Source organism: Lagopus muta, chromosome 9, assembly GCF_023343835.1.
Source record: "Lagopus muta isolate bLagMut1 chromosome 9, bLagMut1 primary, whole genome shotgun sequence".
In the NCBI taxonomy this organism is placed as follows: Eukaryota; Metazoa; Chordata; class Aves; order Galliformes; family Phasianidae; genus Lagopus; species Lagopus muta.
Genome location: NC_064441.1, coordinates 15,106,999 through 15,131,553, shown reverse-complemented (window position 1 = coordinate 15,131,553; position 24,555 = coordinate 15,106,999). Strand labels below are relative to the sequence as shown.

The 24,555-nt window shown below is 41.0% G+C and overlaps 1 protein-coding gene across 7 annotated transcripts in view; it reads left to right on the top strand.

Moving 5' to 3' along the window:
• Window positions 1-24,555, top strand: part of NYAP2 (neuronal tyrosine-phosphorylated phosphoinositide-3-kinase adaptor 2) — a 153,271-nt gene that overhangs the window by 111,747 nt on the left and 16,969 nt on the right. For all 7 annotated transcript variants that reach the window (XM_048954995.1, XM_048954999.1, XM_048954997.1 and 4 more), the window contains 2 exons: window positions 7,513-7,725; window positions 16,063-16,166. In XM_048954995.1, coding sequence (XP_048810952.1) covers window positions 7,513-7,725; window positions 16,063-16,166 — 317 coding nt within the window. The remainder of the gene's footprint in view (window positions 1-7,512; window positions 7,726-16,062; window positions 16,167-24,555) is intronic.

Here is a 24,555-nt window from a genome sequence, read left to right as displayed (position 1 = left end):
TGAAGAGCTGGGCTCTGGAAGGAGTTTAAGTAGTCAAGCAAAGGAAAAACTCTGTATTTGAACTGCTGGTACAGTTCAGAGGTTGTTTTTCAGCAGAAAACTTGACCAAAAAAGTGTTGACATGTTTGATAGTCAGCAGTTCTACTAAAGATTGACACTTTTGGAGAGAAGCTTTAAAACTTAAGGTCACGAACTTCCTTCAAAAACATTTTTCTTAAAGTGTCTGCATATTTTAGCTTCTTTGGCTGACCCTTGCCTTCTGATTTCTTGTCATACTGTGCTAGGACATGTGCAGTGACCATTGAACCATCAGTTCCTCTCCAGAACACGGAAGCTATAGATCTAAGAACCTGAATAATGGAATGAACATGCAGTGAGATGAACAGGGTTGGGAAGGAAATCATTAAGTAAGGGTTGACTAATAACAGGCCATTTTTTTACAGCAAATGTCATTCATGTTCACAGTTTAACTGCCTATTCAGTCTTATGAGGTTTTTTTGTACGGTGGGGATCACAAGATGTTCTTGTGTTAGGTTTTAGCCCAAGAAAGCATTGGGGAACAGGTTTATGTCGAGGTTCTCCTGAGTGTAAGGCACCAGCTTATAACACAGCCAGCTCTGATAGCTGCATAAAAAGACACATATTCAGTGAACATCAGAGAATATGTTCTTCTGCTTAATTACGTAGTTGTGACTGCTCTGACGTAAATATAAATCTGTTGATTGAGTGCTGAAATATATGTTTCAAGAATGCGATTTTATTTAATGATGAGAATCCCAGGATGTTGATTTTTAATTGTCTTGGTAATATAGTTGTAAAACAATGTGTATACTCCAAATATTGCAAAAGGATGTGGTGTGAATCAAAATAGGCACATGCGAAAGATCAAGGGCAGGATCAGAACTAACCGTAGTGATAACCCCACTGGAAACAGGAGGTATTACGTTGTCATCACTTCTGTAATGTGTGGCAAAATAAAACCTGCTGAAAGACTCTCCCTATGTGAGATTATAAACAGGTTTTCCTATATTTTATTCAGTCACAAGGATAATTCACTAAATCACAGATTTCTTCTCTTACAGTGTAACATCAATATTAAATGTATGTCTTAAAAGAGAGAACTTCTAAAACTTCATCTTTTAAGTGGCAGATAATGCCACTTGTTGAAACTTAAAGAGTTATTTCTTTTTAAACTATATCCTAGTGATCTTAATTTTCATCAAATATTTGGACAAGAGGGAATGGCCTCAAGTTGCACTGGGGGGGATTCAGGTTGGATATCAGGAATAATTTTTTCTCAGAAAGAGTGGCGAGGCACTGGCACAGCTGCCCAGGGAGGTGGGGAGCTCACAGTCCATGGAGTCACAAGAAGCACAGAGATGTGGCTCTGAGGGACGCGGCTCAGTGGGCATGGTGGGGCTGCGCTGGTTGGACTAGATGATCTCAGGGGTCTTTTCCAACCTTCATGACACTATGATTACTTGCTCCCCTAACTGTTCCTCAGAAAATTCTGGAGCTTAATGGGAAGTAATATGTTTACTCGATATATTTAACATGTGAGAATATCTCTGTCTCCCTTTATAGTATTTTCATGCTTTTCCAAAATCTCTGTTTTATATTTAAATTGTAGTCCTTTATGTTTTGCATTCTAAAGCTTTGGTTGACATTTTCTCATAAATCTATTCCTTCTTTTCTCAGTCTGCAGTTATTTGCAGTGCGGGCTTTGTCTCTTCCTATCTTCTAGTTCTGATGAGGATTGCCCACTTAACAGCCCTGGATAGCCATGGAATATCAGCCAAATTTCCTCAGCAGTCCCTCCCTCCCCCACTTTGAGGCCTGCAGCAGACAGGGCTGATCTCTGCAGCTCTGTGCCAGGCAGAAGTGCTCTCATATGTATTTCACCGTCTGAAAACAAAAGCCCAAAAGCCACGCTTCTTACAGGAGCATGTGCTCAGTAAGCTCTGGGACGCATTTCAGCCATGTCTCCTTAAATGTTAGATGGTTTGTGAGACTCTTTCAGGCTTTCTATTGATTTTGCATGGAACTAGGTCAGAGCTGCTTTTAATTGAACAAGCTGGCTGCAGCAACTCTCACTTAACTGTAAAAAGGGGTATTAAAAATTGATATGCAAAGCAAACTTCTGCCTAATTAGCAAGCAGATGAAGTCAGAATAGACAAACCACTGTAGTTAATAAAGATGAGGAAATGTCTTTCATTGACAGTATAATATACTTCTGTTTTTTGGAAAAAAATGGCTTATACACTGAGCATTACCCATGTTCCTTGTGTGTGGTATTAATAGCCTGTTTGTTTTCTTTGCCAGAGGTTGTAATATATTTACAGCTGTACCAATCAGACAACCACACATCAAGAAAGCCATTATAAGACAGAACCTATTTTTGAATGTGTAACACAGATAAATAGAAGTTCCTGGTGTGTGGGAAGAAGAAACTGCCACACTGGGGTTTCCTCAAGGCCTTAGCACTACTCAGCACACCATGTCTGCAGTGGATGGGCAGGTGCTGCTGTCACGTGGGCTGTAATACATGGGGCGCTGCTGGAGCCGTGGTGGCTTTTTCCCTGTGCCATGAGTTGGGAGATGGAACAGGGATAGGGGTAGAAGCCGGGGATGTTTCTGAGGTGGCTCCACTCTTGATGTGCAGGTTACAGCCTAATCCCCCATCTCCATCCCTGCTGTAGCCAAGTGTGCCCTTGGTGATGCTCTCCAGCCAGGCTGTGCCACCCTGTAGGGTGCGAGGTGAGATGCGTTGGGAATGATCAGTACTTCTTGGTCCCTGCATCAACATGCATCCCAGGTGACCGTCCTTGCTTTGCATGTGCTGAATTGTAGACCTTGTGAGCAGCACCATTTACTTCCCAAGCTATATGAGTTCTGCCTAGAATGATGTATTATTTATTTAGGTTTATAACAAACACACAGAAGAAGAATAAATGAATAATGCATGGATGAATAGCTTATACATTTCATCTCAACTGACAAAAATGGCAGACAGCAACCCTCATTTAAAGTTTCTTAAGACAATTGCACTTCTTCCTTTCCTCCCCACCCCCCCAAAAGCCGCAAACAGTAACGCAGGTTCTGCTGTTTATTACCCAGCATTGTTCTTGGAGGCCATCAGGACCTGCAATTAATTTGTGCTTAAGAACTTAAGTGGCAGACTGGCCATAGAGAATATATTCATTTGAATGATTGCTTCTCAGGTAAGATGTTTTCCTTAGCTGTGCTTTTCTGTTTGTTTTGGTCTAAGTTACAGCTGATTAATCCAAATTGTTTCTCCCTTTCTGTATCATTTATGAGACTTCCAATCCCAAAGCTCGCAAACCACCATTGCCAGGTGTGCAGATATTAGGGGATCCTTCATAAAGGGGAAATGGTGCACATCAATAATAAATAAAATATGTTCTCATATATAACGTTAGCTACCATCTTATTCTTGAAGTTGAAAAGCCTGAGACTTAGGTGAAATAAATAAGGAAAATGCATGTCTTTGAATACTGAAATACAGTGACACCTGGAAGTGCTTGAAACATTCGAGCGCCTTTATGGCAGTTCAGCCAACTGTATCCATAAATATTTAAAGCAGTGAATTATTTCTTGAAATTTACATTTTTATGTACTATTTCGGCTTACGAATTATTGAACAATGAAGATGCTTTCCATAACAATTTCAGCTTTCAAAATACAGCACTTGACTGTAAAAAGATTTGCCTGTGGCCATCATATGACACACTGAATTCCCAGCATAACATCAAGCTTCAATATCTCCTAACTCCAAATTAAGGCTTTTAACGGCTGGAAGTACCTTACATCCAAGGTGTTGCTGCACTTTTTGAATAAAAAATAAATAAAAGTTGTGTGGCAGTTACTGTTATCTTCCAGGAGAATACAAGCTTCCATGTGACTAGTTAATTTTTTTTTAGTATGGAATCAGTGTGAATAAAGTGGCCTTTTAAATCTTGCCGTTGTTATTTTAGAGGGTTGGTCCATTGAAAATGTTCCAGTTTGATTTCAGTCTGTGAAAAGGTCACCACCCACAGGTAACAGCAGCCAGGAGCTACATCCATATTCTGCTTTCTGCCAATGCCTCGTGCCTATCAGCATGAGTGAAAATATAAAGTAATGAACATGTCTTTATGAGAGACAGTAATCTGTGCCACTGAGCTTGCTCTGTAGGGCTGCATCTGCAGCGCAGAGTAGTCAACAGCGTGGAAACATCCATCAGCCAAGTGATGGTGAGAGTCACCAAAGGGTCTCAGTGTTGCTCCATGACCTGGAGAGGAGCTTCTTGAATTCCTGGAGCTGCCACAGACATGGTGGAAGTGAAATACTCTTTTAATCAAGCGAGAACTAGCACTGTGATTATTTATTGAATTTGAAGTATGATTCCCATTGACAGCTATTAAGGAAGCTGAAATTCTTGTAAAATCACCCACAAACGATTTGAGTAAACGGGAAATATTACAATTTTTGAAAATTTTTTAATATATTCTGAAGCAAGCAGGAAAGTAATATTATAGAAAACTATATAAAACACTGACAGGCTGTGTGTATCAGTGTTACTGATAATGATCACCAAATAATGACTCAGGCTTCGTGTCGCGTTGCTTGACATTATAATCTGATTAAATCTGCTTTTCATTTTTAGAATATATTACTTTTCAGATAAACTGAGAACTGAAAATCCTCCAGAAAGAATTTAAATTTACAAAGTCTAGACAGCCAGCTGAAGACTGATTTTCTGCACCTTATAAAGAAACAGACTATAAGCCAACTCTTTATTTATCCTGAATACTCCCATACTTTCCAGCTGTTTGCAGAGGCCTGCTGTACTTTGATTCAGCTGATAATAAAGCTAAGCGTGCACAAATCATTTTTATCAAGCACCAAGTACAAATGCTTCCCTTGTTGAGTAAGCTGAAGTGGACACATCCTTAGCTCCACACTCAACCTGAGTGTTTCCATCGTAGTTAAGGGCTGACTGCACGAGCACCTGAGATTTCAAGGGCTGGTGCTCAAGTAGTGTCAATGGGAAGTGCACAGGCAAGGTTTTCACTGAGGTAATCACAGCATTCCTGGCAGCAGCTGAGTGACACAGTAAATTAATTCTGCTGTATGATGTGCTGAGCTAGTAGGTGTGGTTAAGGCCAGATTCGGTGTTTTTTTAAAGCATTTCCTATTCTTTTGGCTTTGTCTTAGTTTTGCTGGGTGGTAAGAGTTGCAGGCTAGATGGAGTCCTGTATTAGTCTGGAAATGGTTGTGTGCAGTTCCAGAATGTTTTGAAATTTTGTTCTGATGTCTCCTTTTCCCACAGTATCTGAGAAAAGTGCATTTTATTGATAAAAAGAAAAAAATTAGAAATGCATACGTCTTTTATGTGAAAAAGTACATCATTATTTTTGGTAGATTAAGGTTCAGTAACAATATTTGTTGCCTTTTTGTTGGTAACTAAAACAGTTCAAATCTAGTTGTAATTTGGGCCAAGCATTTCTTTGCACAACTCTTTATGTTAGCAAGTCCCTTTATGCTGTCACAGAGCTGTGTTACAGACAGCTCATAGCAAAGGTCCCTGAAAGGCAGATGTCATGTTATATTGGCACAGACTGTTATTCAGCCTCGTACCCTGCTGGGGTTACCAAACAGGAAAACAAACAGTTTGGATTTTCATTCTGTTGTCTGTTTGCATACATTAAAGTAGGTAAGTGACCTAAAAGTTCAAGGAAGTGGTTTGATTTTAAGGTCTTTCACATAAAATGTCACTGAGTGTTGCTTATGGGACTTGGTAAACTGGGATCATTCTTCAGTTTTCTGATGGAATGTTACTAGTGTGAGTAATTTTTAAAAATCTTCAAGGTTGTGATATCTTGTGAGGTTGTGGTATCACAAATTTTCAGTTCTGACAGTAACTCATTAAATGTATTAACAATTACATATTGCACTGTATGTAGAGTTAGATCTTTTTCTTCCAGTATTTCCTTGAGGAAACTCCAGAATGGCTGTTGTTGCTCATCAACAAGTTCATCCTCAGACTGGAATGACAAGAAACTCAATGTCAAAACAGGAGATTTTGTTGCTGTTGTTTATAGGGGAGGTCTCCATCATCCCCTATAGAGATCAAATACTGCCTCTACCACTGTTTCCTGTAGCAAGGGTAAACAGCGCGGGGAGGAACATGGCTTGTTTTTCTGGGGCTGCGCCATCTGAGTGGCAGTTCCTGTTGGATAGTCTCGGCTTCTTCAGGCCATGGGGTTGATAAGGAGAGGAAGGAGTTACTGAGGCAAGCTTTGGTACGGCATCTCTGGCAATGCTGCAGACCCAGTCCAGTTCAGGAGAAGCGTGCATCTCCCGGGGGCTGTTGTCACCTCTTGCCTGTGAATGGCTCCTGGCATTTTCCCTCCGCTTGGCTTTCCCCAGTCTTGGAATGCCTTCTGCAGCCACAAAAAGATTTTGAGATGAGGCTCAAGGGAAGATTTTCTATCTGTATCAATCGTAAATTCCAAGACTGTGGATACATGCTGAAACAAAGGTACATTAAGAATTATATTTATAAATCTGGATGACTAGAACTGAGTGTATCATGTAAGGATGTCTTTGGGTTTAAATATGACATGTAAAATCCCCAAGTCAGTAATTCTGACGTTTAAGGAATTAAACAGTTAAGCAAACTTTCAATAACTAACACAAAAATTAGCTGTTATGACTTCACTAATGTTTCTTCTGTACATAGTTTTTTCTGTGAATTCTTCACCTCTACGGATGGAAGTGATCAGGAATTGTTTCTCCATTGCACTGCTCAACCTGCAAGAAAAGAAATCAGGGTCTCAAGAAAGAAACAAAATCTCCAGCCATGAAGAAAGCAGACAGCACTGCTTCACTTGAAAAAACATTCCATTGTTTTTTGAATTTCTTCTCCTTGTATTGACTCATGGTGTTTGAAGCAGAAAGTCTTTTTATGACTTCAAGGATTTTTCAACCAAGTGAAATTTTATTCCCCAGGTTACAGTGCTGAGCACACCTGAAATATTAGCACTGGACAGTTTTGTGGATTGTGTGCTTTGTAGGAAGGAATACAGATATGTTGTTTGTACAAAATTGCCATAGGGGACAATTTCCTTAGAAAGTACCTGGAGAAGAACTTGTTCCCTCAGAAATGACATCTGAGAACAATTGAATTATTTTCTCAAATTGTTAATAAAATCATGATTTGATAGGATATCATTTTCAGAAATATTTTCCTGGCATTTGAACTACTAAGAGGAAAGTCACATTTTACTGATCTCCTACACTATGTATTGTTTTAATTAAGAAGTGTGTTGAAACCAACATAAACTATAGATTTTTGGCCTAAATGGTAAAAAAAGTGATATAAATTGCCCCTAAGAGATTTATAGTTGGTTAATGATAACTGTCACGTAGAACCGAGGATTGCAATATAGTATGGGCAGTATTAGCAGGCACTCCATAATGAAATGGGCATGTGTGTATTCTTGTAGAACCGCTGGACGAACTGAAGATCAGAAGTCACAGCACTGAACCACTACCAAAGCTGGAAAACAAAGAGAGGGGAGGCCACCATGGGACAGCTTCTTCCAGGGAGCCAGGGAAAGCTCAGGAATGGGATGGAACGCCGGGCCCACCCATGGTCTCCAGCAGGCTGGGGAGATCCTCTGTCAGTCCAACCATGTTGGCTGGAAGCAACAGCTCAGGTACGTCAAACAGCGGAGCAGGGAAGGTCTCATGAATCTCCTTGTGAGCTGAGGCATCTCTAGAGAGGTAAGTAAGCGTCTGGATTCTTCAGACTTCCAAATGTCTTCTAGAATATGTCCATTAGCTGCTGCAGAAATAAGTATTGTGCTGTTTGCTTGTGCACTCTACTGGAACAGGATTGGGATGGTGGCAGGAAATATAAGCCTGTACATTTGCCATTCAGCTATTTTAAAAGAATGTTAAAAATACTGTTTGACATTGAAGAGGGATTCTATGCCAAAAAATCCTTCTCACTCCCCAGATGACAACTCAGAGAGTTCACAGACAGTAACAGAAACATACCTTACAGAAACACGGCTGTCTTCTTGATGTGCTAAGTGAGTGGACACAGCAGCCTGTTCTTTATGCCTATTCATGAATGCTTAGAAAACTGACAGTGGGTTTCAGAAGTCTCAAATTCATATCCATTGTATCAATCACATTTCATATATATAAAATAGTGAATTGCTGTAAGCTGTGGAAAATAACGCATCCTGTTCTATAAATTGACTACAAACACAACTGCTAAATGAATCTACATCTAAATAGATATGTATAGCTCTTGGATAAGGACTGCACTGTCACTTTTTGACATTTGACGGTTCACTTAGAATGATAACGTTATTGCTTATTGCTTGGGCTATGGAAAATACCCACTTTAAAAACACTTGCCATATATACTATTGGAGCCTTGTAGCTTCAGTGAAAATAAGGCGATGAAGGAGCTACTCAAACAAGAAATTGTTCCTTCAGGAGTGGTGCGCTGGGCTTTCACTGGCAGACATCTGTCTTTACATTGCTGATAGCAGAGGTACCCAGCCCTCAACCAGGGCATCGCTTCCCTATGAGATAATAGAACTCACATTTTCCCTTCCTTGCTGGAAATCACGCCAGAAACTCAGTAGGTAACTTGAGCAGCTTTTACTGATAAGAAGTAGCATTTGCAACAGCTGTGTAGTCTAGCTTTTTTTGCTGCAGTATGCCCCCCAAACAGTCCTGCCTGCAGGAGCAAAAATATCTGCAAATCTCATGACTGCAGTGCAGGTTATTTTACCTTGTTTACTCATCTGTTCTCACAAAGCATTCTGATAGCTAGAAATTTTCCAGCTTTGCTCATAGTTTTGTTCAGAATTCTTTTCCCAATGTATTTTAGCATCATCAGTGCTGAAACAGGTAAAAGACTGGGTTTACAGGTACCACATCAAACCATCAGGACATCTCACAACTAAACTAAAGGTGTGTAGCAGTCTTTTCTTTTCTTCTGGATGACAGTATGGACAGAAGGGAAATGAAAATTAAAGAGTGAGTTCTTAGCAAAACACGGCACTTCTGCTCAGCCTTTCTACATAAGTTTTATTTTAAAGACTTGGTTGATCTCCAAAAGCAGACAAAACATTTTGGCCTCAATCTTGATTTGGCATCTGCAAACTGTAATAGTTGTAGAATCATGCCTTGATTTAGTTTACTGTGACTTTCTCCTGCATAACTAAGACTTTCAAAGACTCATGGTAAGAAATATTATAAAAATACTCATTGGCTGAGTTTTGACTCCTCTTTTATGAAGAAAATTTGTGAGCTGATCATGATTTTCCCTTCCCCACAGTTTTTATGACATTTCATTTGATGAATATTGTCTCTCATCTGCCACGGATATTTCCCCCTGTATCTCTAGCTGTTGCCTGAGCAACGTGGTTTACCTTTAATTGGTGGGGCACTACATTCAAAATGCTCTATACAGTACTCATCAATGAACTTATACATGAACTACGACAGTTCATTCCTTGCAATTAAATTAGAAGAGTAACAGAATGCAAGAGATTCAATACATCTGTATGGATATAAATGCTCTCTGAAATCAACGAAAAAGTGATTCTGTGTGTCCTGGTTTCAGATGTGCTAGGAATTTGGAACTTAGATTTACCACAATATCAAATAAAATCAGGGCAATCCCTAGTATAGTCATCATCATTGTTCTCTTTCCAACAGCATAGATACAAGAAAAAAAAGGTTGTCCTTTAAAGACCACAGTCCCACAGTGTCCTGCCTACCTCCTAATTTGCACTGGTCCAGGCACTTGTTAGACACTGCTGAAATAAAGAAAATGAGGTTGAATTGCTCTGTGGTAAAACAGAAATAATGTGTGTTCAATAGGCTGCTCAGCTGAGGAACTGGAGAGAATCTAAGTGAGTACCCTTCTTTTTTTGTGTGTGTGTGTGTGTTCTCTGCACCTGCTGGTAAGGTCTGAGGGGAAATAAGCCATCTCCAAACAGGATCTTGAAATTTTGGTCACTGTGTTTGAGTGAGCACGGCCTGTCAAAAGCAGAGGGTATCACTGAACCTAATGGTTAATTGGTCTCTCATCTGCCCCACAATTTGTAAAGACAAATTTTTATTTTGTGTCATCCTACAGGGAAAGCAGTGGAAGTGCTTTGGGGGCATGCTGCCCTTTAAGAAAGTCATTGCAATTCTAGCAAACAGCCAAATGAGTTCTGTGGAACAGAAGGTTGTGATAACTTCACTCCAGGAGCTTTGAAGAGTATTTTCTGGAATGTTGCCTCTTTTTTTTTCTAACTGCAACTATGAAGCAGTATTTTGCATTGCCACCTGCTGCTAAAGACAGGCACTGCACTGCTTCTTGTATCACAGATGCTGCTCAGTTCTGCACTGTTTTTGAATCACCATTAGCTTGTCACTCCGCCAACCCATTTTGTATTCAAGCTGAAAACGTTGCAGATAATCATGAAGGGAGTAAATATCTGCTGTTCATTGGAATTACTGGTTAGTATTGTGGTGGATTTGCAAAAGTAATGAATAGTTAAGTTCAAGCTGTTTGGGAATTCAGAGATGCTTGCAAAGCCCAAGGTGCAAGTCACATTCATTGATACAAGAAGGAAGCAGGGGCACAGCATCAGTTCACACTGGATAGGGCTACTTCACCTAAAGAAGACTCAGTACTCCCACCAAACTAACTGTTCTAATAAGGCAATATCAGCATTACTAAATCCTCAAGGATTCTCCAAGCTAAGGCAACTAAAGGTGATGTTAGAGGTACACACTACTGGGTAGTCAGCGCAACGAGTCCAGGCTAGCATGAGATGCTTTCAGAGCTTACCTACACTGGTTGTCTGTGGTCGGTCAGCACACAGGCTGTCCCCAGGCAGTGCCTGGAGCAGTACTGGGCACTGTGCACTGAGAGGACCGAGCTACTGTGCCATGAGCCAGGTGTGTGATCTCCAGTGTGCTGCTCCACCCCACCGCAGAGCCTGACCGCAGACACACACGATCTCTCTGCAGCAGCACTGCTGCCACATGGAACAACAGAATTGCCAAATTGTCCTTTTGGTCCTGGGCCCTAAGACTGATGGCTACCAGTGCCAAAAGCTTCAGAGAAAAACAGAAAGAATTGCTGAAGAAAAGAACACTGCCAGTGTTTATTCCTTATTTCATTGCCTTAGCTGTTGACATAGACCTGAAACATGATGGTTCAGAACAAATCCTAACTTAAAACAGACCCCACCTAAAGTGGAGATGTTTTTTCTCATCTTGTTTGGTTTTGAGTACTGCTAAGCTTTTGGCCTCTTGATACCTGGCAACACTGAGTTGCATGGATGCTTCCTTTGTGAAAACCGCTTGGTTTGACATGCGGCTGTGCTATTTAGGCATGGAGTGGCTCCTGCAGATGAAGCCCTGAATATTTTCTGTAAGTGAAAGAATCATATATAGTTTATTCCACTTCTAAGGTTTCATAATTTCAAGTTATATTTCAGCTTACTCTTCTTTTTTAGGAGACCAGCGCAGCCAGGCCACTATGATGATAACGGGATTTATTTTTCCAATATGCATGTTTTCTTCTTCTTCTTTTTTTTTTTTCTTTTTTTTTTTTTGCATGTGATTACTCTCAGCCTGTCACATCGCCTTGTTTAATTCAAAACGTGCTTCTTGGCAGCTGTAGCAAATAAGCGATATTTCTCTTTTCATGTGCAAAGAAGAGACTGTGACAGGATAAGAAGCTTCTCCAATGTAAGTGACAGCCAGAGTATTTTTTTGAATTAAGATTAGGATAGGCAGAATGAAGTCTTCCTTGGATAAATAAAAGAACTCTTCTCGTTAAGATCCAAAAATAAAAATTGTGCAGAGCTGCTGTATTTCTGGAGAATATAGAAAGCAGTAACACATTGGTATAAAACTGATGGAAAATATTTCCATAAAATCTTGTCTCTTCTCAGCATTCTGCTTTGTTGAGTGAAATTTAATGCTCTCTGCCCCAAATGCAAGCAACCAAGCTTCTGCACGTTTAGCTAGGATGACAGCAGTTTGTTGAGTTTTTGGAAAACAGGTCATTTATGTGAGTTCTTAAAAAATTAAGTACATAAGTTTAAGACAGTCGTATTTGTGACTAGAAAGCCTGTATTTCTGTTAGGTATTTTCTCCTAAAATGCTCACCCTTAACGTTGTCCTTTAGGGGCTGTCTGCTCGCTTATGTCCACATCATCTTGCTGGCAGTGTCAGGACTCAGCTTAAAACCCGAGAGTCCAGTAGTGCTGCTCCCAGTGCAACTGGCCACACTGGTTCATTCCTTACCACTGGGATTGCTGGGAGTCTCGTGGCTGCTGTGAGTGACATAGCAGGGGACATGAGCAGAGGCTGACACGCAGCAGACCAGCCACTCACTACTAGCTCTGTACATCAGCACCTGGCTCCTGGTTCAGGCTCTTTGTGAGCAGTGCTTTTCATAAAATGGCATGGTCTGAGGAAATTGTCATTTGAAGGTGTGCAAATAATACCACAGAAGTTTTTTCAGTGAAATATGGCAACTGAATCTTATGAACACTTTCATGCTTAACCTAACTAAATAAAATCTACAGAGCAGATAGATAGCTAGCCTGAATAATCTGCTGAATTCAGTCTTCGTGCTGCCCACTGATTGCAACAAGCATTTTTAATGGTTGCTGAAATCCTCTGGCTTGAGTCCAGTAAAGCACTTAGACATATGCCCATGAGTTCCCTACCTTGGCAGTAGGCTGCTAGCCCCTGTCAGCATTTGAGTGGCTTTACAGCAATGGCAAAAGGCCCCTAGATGTGGATGCAGAGTGGAGTCTCTGGAACTCTTTTGTGCAGTTTTGCTTTAGAACTAGGGGATACATTGTCACAATGAAGAGCAGCACAGAGCTGAGGTGCCACATCAGATTTATCAGTGTGGAACCAGAGGTGCTTTAGCTAGGACTGCCATGGAACCTGAGCAAATGGGTCCATCCTGGGGGACAGACATCTACAGAGCCTTCCCCATGCGTTCCTCAGTCTGACTGATAGAACTGTGCCCTGCTCCACACCATGTTCTGCAGTCACAGAAGGAACTTCTCACATTTTCTCGACTGTTCATTTCAGATGTTAATAGGGACCTGTCTGAATATTGTCCACATGATACGAACACAAACCAAATGCTAAAAACCATGCTTGAAATTTGTTGGCAGAATTGTTCCTCCTTCAGCATTCTCAGCAGGAAATATTAAAACTCATTTTCATTCCTGAATCAGGATCTATATTGATATACAAACCTTGCAGACAAGTTGAACTTGTTTTAAATGAAGTTTTAAATGAACTGGCCATTTAAAACACACAAACCAAGAGCTGCTGATACTGAAAGTGACTAGACAGTGGACAAAATTACTTAAGAAAATCTCTTTCTGTTTTTTAGACCGCCTAAAGTAGAAATTACTTGAAGTGAGCGTTGCATTCAACATCCAGTTAACCCTAGTACAATAAACTTGAAAAACAGCATGGCTGCAGAATGCAAAATAGTGAGTTGGGCATCACTGCTAGTGATAAACAGTGTTTAAGGTTTTTTTTCCACAGCGGTGTGCAGTGTGGAGAGGTTACTCAGAGCACTAATTAGAGTAGAATGAAGTATTTGGTCTAAAAATATTCCCAGAGAGACCAGTGGAATGGCTATTAGAGAAGCCATTTCCCTTTCACTGCATAACCTCACTTCTTGAACTGAAAAAAATATGCACCTAGATAGAACAGCTTCTGAAACTGCTCTTGATGAGGATCACCATGGAAATTGCAATAGTTTCCTTAATACTGTAAATATATTACAGGGAGACAAAGGAAGTAATCCTTCATCTGTGTCTGATAGATTTTGTTTCTTTGATGCCAGATAAAAGGAATCTCTTTGGCAAGGAAATGGTAATCTTTTGCTGTTGCACATATATCCAAATGGGAAATTACAACTCTTCTCTGCTTTCCAGAATTAAAGAAAACTCAGAAGCAGTGGCAGACAGTGCCTTGGAGTTTTTGACACATTGAATGTCTGATTTTGCTTGTCACAGCAAAAACAGAGCCTCTACTTAGCAGTAGGAGAATAATGACCAAAAAAGCCCTCTTCTCACTCTCTCTGAAACCCCAGAAAAATTCTGGGAGGGAAGAGAAACCCATTATTATTATTTTTATATGACTGAAAGGAACAGCTATCTGGCACACAGACAGTGTGAAATCTGAACAAAAATACAATCAAACTCCTGAAATAACCGCCTACATCCAAAAAAAGCAAAACAACAGATTATGTACAAAATGTAAGGTTATGGGGGAGATCTGTCCGCTCCTTTCTGTGTGCTTACTGCCGTGTTGACTTGTGGTATGTTTACAGACTGACTAGGAATGAGTGACTTGAATAATGCATTCGTCAAACAGCATAAATATTTTTGCTGCTCAGCCAGCTGGATGTTAACCAACGTATTAATATTTAGTTGATGAATATTCACCCATACAGATGCTTTCACTGGTTTAAGTGCTTCAGCTTAAGTGGATAGCTCTTCTCCACTCAATTCTCTTCTCTACTCCATTTTGAATTCCTATAAAATAACCATTGAAGACAAGAATGAAAAAACATCAGAGAGACTGGAAGGACAAATTTCAGCACACTGCTGGTAGGTGGCGTGACCTGTCAGCTATCCTCAAGTTTCCAAGATGCACAACGTGAACTTAAAGACATGTTAGTTGTGGACAGCTTTATTCCTTCTCAACACTGGCCCAACCACTGGCTAGTGATGATCCCACAGATCCACACAGGAGAGAAATATTAAGACAAAACACACAGAGACAAAACAACAGTTTAAACATGGCATGAGAAAATATATTTCAGAGACAGAAGCAAAATATGGTTTTCAGAGGCAAACCTGGATTGCAGAAGGCATAAATTTTTCCTTTCTTCTTGAAAATGTGAGGCTGAATAAGAGAAATTCTTTCAACCCATTGTGAGGAGGCATGGTATTATAGTTACTTGTTTTTCATGTTACAGCACTATTATTTCAGCTAAAAATTGAAAGTCCATGGTTGTACAAAGTAGATCTGCTGAGCGTGAGTGTTCTTGGTCTCAGTATTACCCACTAAATAGGAAAGACAGGTGCAGGGTTAAGAGGAGGGCTTGTAAGCATGGGGAGAATGAGCACATTCATCTGAGCCAAAAGCCATGGTTGCAAGGATTTGTCTGCTCAGTATAAACAGGAAGCACAGGGACAACAACTTTCCTCAAGCAGAAACAGGCAGACTCTTTCCTTAGAAAAAGATGATTTCTTCTAGACAAGATGTGAGATGCTGAGCACTGTCGGGTAGCACACTAGTGTCAGCACAGCTCAGACACAAACCTTCCTGGACTTCTGTGCTGATCTGCTTCATGTCAGTATGTTAACAGAAGTAACCTGTACTGGAGGCCAGTGGGGAGCCCTCTGAGAACTGCCTTCATGTACAACGGAAAGAAAATGAAATAACCATGTAAATTCTGTTCAGTTTTTCTCTGGAATTGAACATTCTCTTCTAATTGAAGGCTTCTGTAATCACCTCAGTTCTGGGGGACTGAGTTCAGAATTTGCCACTGTTGAAGTTCTGATTTCTCTCCTTTCTTCTTGCATTGTCTTTCAAGTCTCTACCATCACATCTCCTAGAGCTTTTGGTGTCATTCCAAATCCCAAAGTACAATAGTATCCTCACTGCTTTTAGCTAATGTTTCCTTAAAAGGAGGGCAACATGATTTTCTTGGTGTGCTTCCAGTCTGTTTGCTGTTTTATAATCTATACCTCAGTTTCAGAGACACTAGAGTGAAAGGAAAGAACATGGGATGATAGGTTCCATCCTAATCTCCCTCCTTCTAAGCCCAGCTTTTCATGATCCAGCAAATTGCACAATGCTAACTAGAATTCAAGGCTGGAGTTTTCATTTCAAGGGAATCCTGGGTGCACCATGTTTCGGTTAATGCAGCAGTAACCAGCTTCCCACTTGTTGGTTTTTCTTTTCTTTCCCAGAGCCTAAAGCAAGTTGCAGATTAGGTCGGTCTGCATCCACATCAGGTGTGCCTCCTCCGTCCGTTACTCCGCTCAGGCAAGCCAGTGATCTTCAGCCGAGCCAGGTACCGTCGTTAGCCAATCGGGAATGACTTCATGTGCTGCAACATGCCAAATGTTTCTCACCTTTGTGTCTGTCATTTGTTACAGTAGATGATTTGTGTTTTCTTGTCTTTATTTTCTGTGCGTGAGCGTGCATTTGTGTGTGCGCATCTCTCACTGGCAGTGAAATTCCACTGGGTATGGCCAGTGCCATTTTCTTTGCCCTTAATTCTTTGTATCCTTTTCTGTCTTCATTCTGTAATATAAATGTAGTAAAACTGTACTGTATGAATTTGCTGGATTTTTTTATTTTTTCATGTTTTCTGTACTTTTTTACTGTCCTTAAAATTTATCAAACTTTGATAAATTTGATCTATGTTTAAGTGTAAATTTCTTTTAAATGTCTTGTCTAAAGCATTTGCACCAATGTTTGTCAATGACGTGTACGTACCTTTGACTTCTCCCAGCTGTACTATAATATTTGTGCCAGTCTTACATTTGTTTTGAGCTCAGTGCATGATTGTATTACACTGATTTATCACTGTCCTGAAAACTGCTCCTACAGCAAGTTGTTTTGTTTAGTTAAGGCAGCTAGACTCTCTTCAGCTAGAGGCCATGTAATATTAACAGGACTATTAAATAGTCTGCTATAGTTATGTTTATTGTATATTGTTAGGAACCAAAAACTGAACCAGAGGGGTAAATGATCCTTATGTCTTAAACAGATATACTTTTTTTTCCCCATCAAACCAATGATCTTACACAGACCCTTGAAAAAGAAATTGAAGTGTTTGGCAAATTTATCCAATAGAGAGAAAACAGAAAAGAATTACAGACATGAGAAACCCATACTTACCTTTATTTCATATGCTAATGCCAATACTGTATCATTTCACTGCGCAGACCTGTGTTATTAGTTTGGCAGAACTAACTGCTGAGAGTAGTAATTGAGAGAAAAGGTTTCACTTAAACATAATGTGAGCACCTTCTGTCAAGCTCAGAGCACTCCAGTATCGTGTCACTTGTGGGTAGATGTATGGGATTGCTCCTCACTGCATATGAGTGTGGGTATGCACACGTACACACATCAACATACGTGTATATATGTGCACATACATATATGTATGCTAACACACACAAGCACTCTTATTTAGATGGTGAATTTTTGATTGGCTTTTGGGTAATTAGTCACCATCATCCTACTGAACTTCAATGAGATTTCAGTGATGAACTCCCTTGGGAATACTTTGTAATTATTCCCTATGTAAGTTTATTGTTGCTCCTTAACAAGAAGCTCCTGGCCAAAGGAGGAAACAGAAGAGTAAGGTCAATTTACTCAACCCAGTGCACAAAGCAGTTGTTAGGAAACTTATATTTGCATAACCTAATCTATATTGGTTGATATTATTTGAGTGGCAAAACTGTATTGATTTAGAGTTCTGCTGGACACAATGCATTGCACGTTTCTGAAATACATTTTACATAAAACCAAATCCATAACAGAGATTCAAAATGATAACCCATTTAAATACTAAGTATTTTTTTTATCTAGGGAAGAAATTAAGGTAATTGTACTTCCAAAGGTTTTGAGTATCCCAGTGTTCAAGTAGTGTATATTTTTTCATAAAACAGATCTCACAGCAGACAAGATGATTTACTGGTTACTCAGTGCAAAGGCACCTTGGGTGTTTTGAAGGCATTTTAGTCTCTCAATTTATATTAAGAACTAAACAATAAGCCTTGAAAGCAGAAGCTGATGTGATAGAAGAGATAATGAGCCTCTTAGAAGCTGCAGCCAGGGTTCACTGAAACTGTGGAGGAAAATTCCACCTCACTTCATACAGAAGAAAAGAACAAAGATGATAAGAGGAATTTTCAAGTGACTGTAGAGGGTGTTCTTGTTAATTGAACAGCGCGTGTATGGTATGGGCATGTCTTCATGAAAAACCACAGATCTGGTCAAAACTGCCTCTGCCCTCAAGAATTCCCCTCCAATTGTCAGCTGCTCACTATTAATCTATTAAGTTGCCATTTATTACGAATGCATAATTTTGTAAAGGTCTGGCTTGACCCCAGTTCTGGGAAAAGACAGAAGTCTCATTATCTCTTTGGCTATACAAACATTGTTTCAGTTGTTTCCTTTATACGCCCGCTCTGTCTTAATGTGCAATTAATCTGAGGTGGGTGAAAAGTGTTTGGAAATGCCCAGGTCGTTAGTCCATTCGGACTGACAGATTGTGGCATACAGGGTATTTGTTTTCCTGTGCTGTGGCCATTGATTGTATCGACACCGGTTTCCTTAACTACATCATAATCAGCAGTTAGTCTTTCTGAAAGAAGAGGATGCTCTCTGTTATTCACCTCTGTGCTGAGATGGACACAGCTGACCTCACAGGGATGCAAGATTGAGGAGTACATCTGGGAGAGGGCAGCTTACTGGATTGATCATTTATTTCAAATCTTCAAGGATCCCAAACTAATGTTTTTCCAAAACATTTAACTTACTTGAGCTTTTACATGATGATTTGTGTAAGTAGTGAGAATGCTTGGTAATTCAAGACAGGTCTGAATTGAGAAAATCTGAATTTTAATTCCAGTCAAATACTGGCTAATTGTGTAACTGTTGACATTTAACTCCTCTATGCCTTAAATTCATGTTTGTTTATTGGTGTAGGAGTTGTGAGGATTAACTAGCTAATATTTATGGAACATACTTATGGCACGTGGATGGTAAGTGCTACATTACTTATAAATAAAAAGAAAGGACTTATAAGCAGAGGTAAGTTATTTGGCTGTTCTCTATTGGAGAACATTTAGAAATCTGTAGTGCAGCAGTCACCAGCAGTGACAGATGAGCAGAGGCAGACAGGAAGCACGCTGTTCTATATTATGTCTGGTAAATGGCAAGGGTGTTTTGAAAGATGGCTGCAGGAAGTAACCATGGATTAAGTAAAAAAAATCACTCAATTTGAACTGAAGGATAAACAAAAGTTTGTCTTGGAACTGAAGTTAATTGTGTAAGAGCAAAGTGTAAGAAATTAAGGAAGTAGAAAAGGAAGACAACTGGAGAGTATAAAACTGAAATATGGCAGTAGCATAGAATATTTTTTTAGCTACAGAAATGGCAAATAGTTATATATGCTAAATACATATCTTGATATAAATATGTATCCTGAAGAGGGAAATGTAAGTAGTAGAGAAGTGTTCTACATATCACAGAATGTGAAGGAAAGATATAGGGAATAGAAAGATGTTCTACAAGTAAAGAAAGTTACATCTTGAGCTTAGATATCAAGAAGTGTGTGGATAAAACTAGAAACAGTGGAAATGCATTTGAGTTTGGTCCTTATACTGAAGTACAAACAAGTACAAGTCTTTTGTTTCTACACAAGGAAACAGAGGACAGTAGAAGTTAAACATTAAGTGAGGTTTCTAAGGTAGAAATTATATACAGTCTCAGGATGCCTTAGTAAATAAATGATCTCCCTTACTACTGCAACCTCTGAGCCTCATGCCTAAGACATTTGTATCAGGCATGCTGAGATGTTTCACCCTGCAATGGCAAATGCTCAGGCATGTCAGAGCATCAGTAGTGAAAAAAAATGGTTCACGTGTGCAAAGTAAGCAGGATTTGGAGGAATAGATACATCTGCAATACAGTGATGTTTCACTGCCCCCTATCATTCTCTGTATCTTCATCTCAGGGTAAGGAAAGATTACATGACATGGATGGGCTCAAAATTCCCTGTTACAGGCAGAATATATGTGTATCGAGCATGCTCATTACAAAAGAGGGAAATGTTTCAAGCAATATACACTGCTGAAGTCCCTCTGCTGGATAGCAAAGCATCGCAAATCTATATTCTTAATGCACATAAAAACATCACTAGGTTACTTCTAGGCTTAATTCCATTTTAAGGAAAAGAAACCAATGTAACTGTCCCTAGACTTCTTTGCTGCAAATGAATTTTGCAAAGTGAAATTTATTTTCATTAAGATGTAGACAGCAGTTAGAAAGTCGTATGTATTACACTGCATATGAGTGCAATAGTACATGTTATAACAACACATCCTGAAGGAATTATACGTATGTTTATGAGATCCGCAACCTGAGAGAAAATACAGCCTCTGATAATGAGACTCCTGGTAGTTAGACGGCGGTATTTCAGCTTTTCTGCTGAAGCACAGCCTCTTTTCAGCTGTTCCCACAAAGCTCTGTACTTATCTGCAAACGTGCAGCCTCCCCTCACGCTGCCCCGCAGTTCCCTGCTTTTCAGTGGGGAGGCAGCACTCTCGTTCCTCTCCTGCTGTCGCCTTGTGGCATGCTGTCCCCACCTGCAGAAGGCTAGCATGCCTGCAAGGCCTGGTGCCTTCCTGTGGGGAGGCCTGGGCACTGATACCTATCTCCAATTTTAGCAAGGAAATAAGATTTAAACTTAAAAGCGATGATGAAAGTTAAATCCAGACACCATCCTGAGATTAGAAGGAATAAGTCAGCAGAAGGAGTAGAAATACACGGAGAGCTGTGCATTGAGTCTTGACTTGTGTTGAAGAAAACACTAGAAAATGTATCAGAATCAGCACTGAACTGTTAGTGGCCTTTCCCTGCTGAGTGTGGCTGGTATCTGCCTGCAGCAGCAGGTTTCTCCTCTTCAGGGAGACGCACTGCTGCTTTTTTACATTGCTGTGGCTTGTATCTGTCTGTTTATTATTCAGACAGAGGTTATGCCGACGGTACATGGCAGCGCCGGCACCTTGGGCCTGGATCCGTATGCGACCTGCCCGCGGGGCTCCGCTCTCCTCGGTCCCGGCACGCTGCGGCCCAGCGAGGCGCAGTGCGGCCCTGGCCGGACGGCCCGGAGCGGCCTAGCGAGGCCCGAGCCCTGCCCAGCCCGGCCTGGCGCGGCGCTGGGCGAGCTCGTGGCTCCGCCTGCCGGCCCCCGTCAGCGTCTCCCCCCCGCGGTGCGCGGCCGCTCGGCCCGCGTTGCTGGCTATGCGGGGTCGCCTGCGCCGCTTGGGGGAACGTTCTTGAGGACGCGTTCCTAGAACAACGCTCTGCAGTATAAATGCAGCACGAGCTCGTTGAAAGAAATTAATAAAACTTAGGAGAAATAATTTAGAGTTGAGTCTTGACAGTTATGAAGTGTTTCCAAGAAGCTCAGTGTTTGTCTCATGCCTCAGTGCGTGAATAATGCTGTTCTGGGTCAACTGAGTATCACAAACCCAGTTCTTAATGTCTCTGGCCTTAGTTGTGTATACAGAGCGTATGATAGTCATTGCGTGCTTCGTAAGCATTGTGTTCACCCTTTAATGAATGAATACAAGAAGGCTGAATTGTTGCTATTACTGCTGTAATTATTTTTGAAGGCACCTAGACAAAAAACTTCCCCAATGACTTGGCATTATCATGCTTTAGTTGGCAAATTGTGTCTGAAAGCACATGGGCTCTCAATTACGCCGAGCACAAACAATACATCTGTGCTCTTCCATTATTCTCAGCTTAAAGTTGCAATTTTCCCAGCACCACTGTACAGGAGTTCAAAGCAATCAGCAAACACTCGTGCTTGTCAGCCTCTTAGCAGGGCCAGGTGCCTGACTGGCCCATTGAACAGGTTCTGCTGCTGAAAAATGAGCATCTACAAATGACAATCCATGTTTTTCCCTGTCCAATCAATGCAGAGTTTGGTTTTGCTTTTTTGTTTTGTTTTGTTTTGCTTTGCTTTGTTTTTTTACCTTCCAGTCTGTGAAAAATACAGAAGTGCTGGTAGATGGAGAACTCTGCAGACCTTCATCCTGAATACCAGCAAAATGGCAAACAGAAGGAAAAAAGTGCATTACTAAGAGAATAAGTACCTGCTAATGGCATAAATAAGTGCCACTGCTCAGTACTGTAAAACCTTGCTGGATGCAGTCCTTGAAGGATCACCATCTGAAACCAACACAAAACCCAAATGATTCTGCTCTTGTGGTTTTAATAGTGCAGGGGTTTTACAATGAAAGAACCAGTCTCTGTCACACCTGTTCCCTGGGCCATAGGGAAATTAAGGACCCCCCTGGGCTGCTGGCTGCAGGTGAGACGTAATACCAAATTCCTATTCAAAATAAGTATCAAGCTACAGTGCTGGTCACCACTCTGGTATGGCTCTTCTGTCGCTCTTTTTTTTCATCTCATTTTCAAAATTTTTGACACTATACCATGCATTTTGGATGTAGCAAAATACTTAGAGCAGTTCATGGAATGATGATAATCATTTTCTTCTCCCAGTGTTTAAATCCCAAATATCCCCCTTGAAACAGTGCAGTGTTTATTGCTTTGGGTGGTAGCTTATGAAACTATTTACTTAAGGAACTAAATTACTCCTTCTGTTTAACCATCATTTTTAATAAGGCTTGGGATAGTCACTAGATCCAAAACCTGCCTCGTGTTCGCCATTAGGATTTACCACAATCACATCTAAGAATCATAAATAATATCCGTAATAAGTTTGTCTGAGTATCATAAATAAAGTCCCTGTATGTGTAGACAATGTGTAGAACAAATCCTGTCCTTACCCTAGGGATCTGTAAGCCCAGTGTAACAGGTGAGAGAGTAAACAGCTGTAGACTGTGAAATAAAAAAAAGAAAAAAGGAATAAAATTCTCTGTATCTTTGACAGAGATTTATTCCGTTTTATAAGCCACTAACATAATGAAATGTATTTGAATGTCTTATACCAGAAAACAAGGTAAATTTAGAAAAAGTTTACTCATGGAGAAGTTGTCAGGGTCTGTGTAGAAGAAATCAAATACAGACGCAGTTTTGTGATGGCAGTTTTCAACTGCTTGGGAGGGAAAAGACATTAAGTCCCACCTGGGTGGATTGGCAGGTGTGGGAGAACCCAAAGCAGGGAGCAGAGAAACCCCTGGCACAGCCCCTCGCTGGTGGGACGTGAAGCGTCCCTGCTTCTTTCTTGAGATAATGGATTTGACCAGAGTTTGGCCTGAGCGAATGTGAAAATCCGAGTCGTGCCGAACCACGGGACTCTGCCTGCTGAGAACCGCAGGGACTTGGGATTTCTGAGCTTCTGTTGGTGCTTTCACGAAGCGCAGCAGAGCCCCGTGCCCACCAGAGGGAGCGCGTGGATTACTTTAAGCCATCTTTTCCTTTCCCTTCAAGGACAAATATTGTGTGCACACGAAAGCAAAATTCTGCTGTCATCAGTCCAGCTAAATACACTGACAGCATGTTGGATGAGAGCAGCAACAAGAATGTTAATGTTGTAGGGATGGCTCCACATCGCGTTATGGTGTGTTGCAGCCCGAATCTGGTCTTACATAATCAGTGCATGGGTCCAAAGCAGATTGTTTCTAAATATAAAACTGAAAACAGAGAACTCTTATTAAAAATAAAATAAAATAAAGAAAAAAAAAAAGAAAGGAAGAAAAGAAAATGAAAATGCAAACCTTGGAGGGGATGGAATTGCCGCATCCATCATCCTTCACCTCCCAGGCACGCCTGACTGATTGGCACAAGAGGCCAACATGTCAAAGCCGCCTTCTGTTGGCAGACAGCCCTGCTGCTGCTGTCCCAAAGTGTTTTCCTGGGCGTTTGGCTGGTGTGATCATAGAGCTGAAGCAGGTCGCTGCATTTCTGGGTCCTGTTCTGCCAAGCACTGATTGAAGAGCATGGGAAAGAGTGTGATGTGCAGCCCAGGCACGCGCTGCAGCCACAGCAGGCCCTGAGCAGGATTTGGTGGCTCCATGTTACCCCCAGCTTGGGGCAGCTGCAGAGCCTGTGGAACTGCTGGGGGCTGCACTGCACACAGGTCTGTGGCTGCATAGCAGCAGCACTTCTCTGATGTGCCTGCTGGATTTGCAAAGGCACCACTGGTCACAGCCATTTGGGACATGCAGTTTTAGGATAGGACACAAAGGAGACATGTTGAGGGAGGGAAGCAGGTCAGCTTTAGCAAGTATACTGCTGCAGAAAGAAGGTGCTGGACACAGGAGCAGAGTGAGCAGTTCTTGCAATCTATAGCACCAGCCCTATGTTTTGTCTGCATACCTTTCCTCACCCCTTGTATGGGAACTGCTGAGTCACGGCCTGAACCTCTGATTGATCACCTGAGGTGAGCCTTGAGTCAGCCAGAGGAGCACAGGTGAAGGCAATTCACCTGTGCTGCCAGAAGGGATGGAGCCAGGCTCCACCCCTCCTAGACCTATTGAAGAGCTGGCTACCAGAGGGGAAGGATCTCTTCTGGAGATCCCCTCTTTTGGTGTCTTCTGGTGAGCTCAACCGAAGGGTAAGCTCTTCTACTTATTCTCTTTTTGTTATCGTTATCTGCTTTGCCTTACTCTCTTGATTATATTGCGGTTATAACATCTTGATATCTATTGATTATACACAATTATATTGTGATTATAACATCTTGG